General features: G+C 60.4%; 1 protein-coding gene across 1 annotated transcript in view; it reads left to right on the top strand.

Moving 5' to 3' along the window:
* Nucleotides 1-522: 522 nt before the first annotated feature.
* Nucleotides 523-3,474, top strand: part of LOC113204943 (muscle segmentation homeobox-like) — a 19,738-nt gene continuing 16,786 nt past the window's right edge. Inside the window, exon 1 of the mRNA XM_052266432.1 lies at nucleotides 523-1,460. Within this exon, the coding sequence (XP_052122392.1) occupies nucleotides 965-1,460 (496 nt within the window). The 5' untranslated portion in view covers nucleotides 523-964. The remainder of the gene's footprint in view (nucleotides 1,461-3,474) is intronic.

Below are 3,474 nucleotides of genomic sequence, written 5' to 3'. Positions count from 1 at the left end.
GGGGGGAACTCCTGGCGGTCTGTTTCTCTCGTCGGCTCTCCGCTCCGCGACGCCCCGCTGCCCGGCCCGCATTCTGTAGCGCTACTTATTCGGCCCATCTCGTCGCCGCGCTGGCCCGGTCAGCCTGTCCAGCGCGGCGTCGCGACGCATCTCGCTGGATGACTTGACCAGGGGTCTCGGACCTGGCGGGCCGCGCTACGCAGCCACGCAGCAAGGCACAGGCAGCTCCGCGCGCCCTCTGCCGGGACGGGAGGGACGGGAGGCTCGCCCCGGCTGCGGCGCTGCGCTGGCCGCGGCCAGGCCCGCACATGCGGCCGGCTGCGCGGCCGACGTGCGAGCCTTGCGCGAGCGCCGACGCGACCGACGCCTTGCTGGTGGAGGGGGCGAGTGGCTTAGGCCCCGCCCACCGCGGCCGGCGCCCCCTCCCCAGCGTCGCGGCGCTGCCTGCCATGCGCCCGCGGTGGGAGGGGAGGCAGGGGCCGCCGCGCCCGCCGCGCCGCACTTGCGCGGGCAGCCGGCCGGGCGAGCCGCACCGGACCTCTCGTGCGGCCGGCCGGGCGTTGGAGCTGAAGCCCTCGCGGAGCGCGGAGCGTCCCTCCTGGCCTCTCTCCACCCCTCCCTCTCTCTCCCCCTCTCTCTCGGCCCCACCTCCTCGAGGAGCGCCCACAGCACCAGCTCCTCCTCCTCCTCCTGGAAGCCCATGTTCCTCGCTGTTGTTTTGTCTTCACACACACACGGCCCGTTCTCTCCCTCTCTGTCTCACAGTCGCGCTGCCCGACCCGCGCGCGCTGGTTAGGTTATGTCGGTGTTGGTAAACAAAGGCCTGGTCCGAGCGATCGCCGCCGCCGCGCCGCTCAGGCCGCTCCAAGCCGGTCGGGACGCCTCGCCCGTGGCGCGCCGGGCACCAGGACCGCGCTGACCATGTGACGGACGGCCGCGGGGCCGCCAGGAACCCGGCAGGAGCATGACCATCATGGCGGGGAGCATGGAGGACCCCGCCGAAGACAGCCGCACGGCGCCGACGTCCGCGCGCGGGCCCGGCATCAGTTTCAGCGTGGCCTCGCTGCTGGCTGATACGCGACCGGCGAGGCCTCGCGGCGACCAGGACGGCCGCTTCTCGGACGAGGAAGAAGACGACGACGATGGTGACTCGGGAACTGAAGGGAGTGTGGTGGACGTCGAGGACTTTCGCGATGACGCTCGGCCGTCCACACCCTCGTCGCACGGAGCCGGTGCTACCCGGGGCCCTATTAGACCCACGCCCTTCTCCGCCCTGGCGGCGGCCGCGGCTGCGTACTCGTCCCAAGCGACCGCGCTTCAGGGTCCCGGTGCCGCGGCTGCCGTGGCCGCCGCCTGGGCCCGGGCGGGGGTGGGGCTGGGCGCGAGCGTGGGGGTGGGCCTGGGGGCGGGCCAGGCTGCCTTCTACCAGCCCCACGTGTTTCACCATAACAGGACCACAGGTAAGTTTCAATGAGATGTGTTTGTGTAATGAGTTGAATGTGTGGTTTCAGAAAAAAAGGCTTCCTCAAATTAATTTCCTGAAGAAAATGATAGATTTTAGTAACTTCTCCATTTTCTTTTTAATTATCCCTGCATTTCTTAGATTTTGTGTCTGTAACCCGCTGCTGCCTTTCAAACTCTTGTTGAATCTCTTTGAGTACGGGAGGACCTTTTAGGGGTTTGATATTTCATCTGATTTAGAAGCCAGATTAATTGTGGTCTCAGTGCACTTTATAGTTGTATTTTTGTTACTGCAGTGTGCTAGAGAATGTATAAACGTTGTCTAAAAGTTAATATTGTAAAAATACGGTTTCCCAGCTGGCTGCACTATGCACACATTACAGCTTACTTCTTTCTTCCCGTTGACTCCAACAACGTCGTCCACTGTACTTACATTGTACTTGTCTCCTCTCGTTTACTGAAACGAATACGGTGAGATAATGGCCAGTGCGCGTTGGCATTTCCACTGTATTTTGTTTCTTGTGCCCTTTGCCTTGCCTCAATGTGACGCGATTCCCCGAGTCGCACACATCAACGGCGCGTGAAAACATCCCCCCAACGTCTCGTTTCCCCGGATCGAGCAGGCGTGCCCGACACTAAGCCCGCTGATATGTCCGGCAGGTGCGAGAGAGACGGCCAAGAGTGCGGGAAAAAAAGAGACCAAACCTTCTAGCGACTAGTGAGCCCTCCATTAGACGTCCTCCGCACCGCCGCGCTGCCCCAGCTGATGAACTTCCTCCTCAGCTGGACCGCGCACTCGAAGCTTTCCTACTCTTTATAGACCCGGATGGTACGACAAAGCGCGTGCCCGAGCGAGCAGCAGGGCCATCGGTGTCCAGCGGCGCCAATCTGTTGCTCTGCCGAGCAGTGTCGCTGCGTTTAGCCAGTTAGCGTTCCGCTGACCGTGGTTGTGCGGCCGCCTAATGGTTGCTCTCAGTCATGCCGGCCCTGATGGTGGTTGCAGCACGGAGAGCTGCCGCCGGTGGTAGGCTGGCGGTAGAGGGGGGAGGGGGGGCTGAGCATGACAGCAAGGAAGGGCTTGTCCAGTCCTCCCGAGAAAGGGCTGCGTGCTCGCGGGACGAGATGGGCTGGACCTGGTTGAGCAGGGCGAGCAGCAGAGACTTTGTGAACGATGTACATTTTCAAACAGGGCCGCGCGGGTAACATCAGGTGTTGGGCTTGCTTTCTGCTGAAGAGGGGCAGCGGGGAGAGCGAGGACGGAGAGGAGAAGGGAGTGGGGAGGGAGGAGGAGAGAGATGTTACGATCAAGGAGAACACAATATAACAATGGTGACCCTATACGAACAAAGGGTCTGTTTGGCTGGACGAAATAATAAATAAGGTTTCTGATTTGCAAATTGATGCGGGGCTCTTGGCTTGCATGCAGAGGTGAGGAGGTGAGGCAAGAAGGTAAAGACCAGCGGCTGGAAATGTCAGAAAACGGAGAGTTCTGGGCAATTCTAAGGGGAGTACGGCGGTAGTCCTATGATGATTATACAGTACGACCAAAGAGTCGTGGCAGCAAACGTACGCGCACGTGCGACTGTTTCAGGGGAAACGAGCAAGCTACAAAGTTTTCTAACGGGCTCTTGCTGGGCTCTCGCTGGGCTCTCGCTGGGCTCTCGCTGATCGTCGCTGCTGGCCGGCTGACAGACCACCGGGCCGTCAAGCGCGCGCCTAACGAGGGAAGCCTCATCTCAAGATTTATTGACTGTCAGCACGTCCAATTTTATTTGCAGACTCGAGCCAAATGAGGGGCAGATCAATCGATTTAGCATAGTGGCCACTTCTCTGGGTCCTCTGCTACCTCATATAAATAGGCGGGTTTGTAATTAGTCCAGTCCAAGTAGTAAGCGCGACATTTCTTTTCATTTGGTTCTTTCCTTCTCTCTCTCTCTCTCTCTCTCTCTCTCTCTCTCTCTCTCTCTCTCTCTCTCTCATTCTCGTTGAGAGAGCCTGGCGTGAGTTGGCAGA

This window comes from Frankliniella occidentalis, unplaced genomic scaffold (genome assembly GCF_000697945.3).
Source record: "Frankliniella occidentalis isolate FOCC.00 unplaced genomic scaffold, Focc_3.1 Scaffold3, whole genome shotgun sequence".
Lineage (NCBI taxonomy): Eukaryota > Metazoa > Arthropoda > Insecta > Thysanoptera > Thripidae > Frankliniella > Frankliniella occidentalis.
The sequence above is the reverse complement of the archived record's forward strand: the minus strand, read 5'-3'. Positions and strand labels throughout refer to the sequence as shown.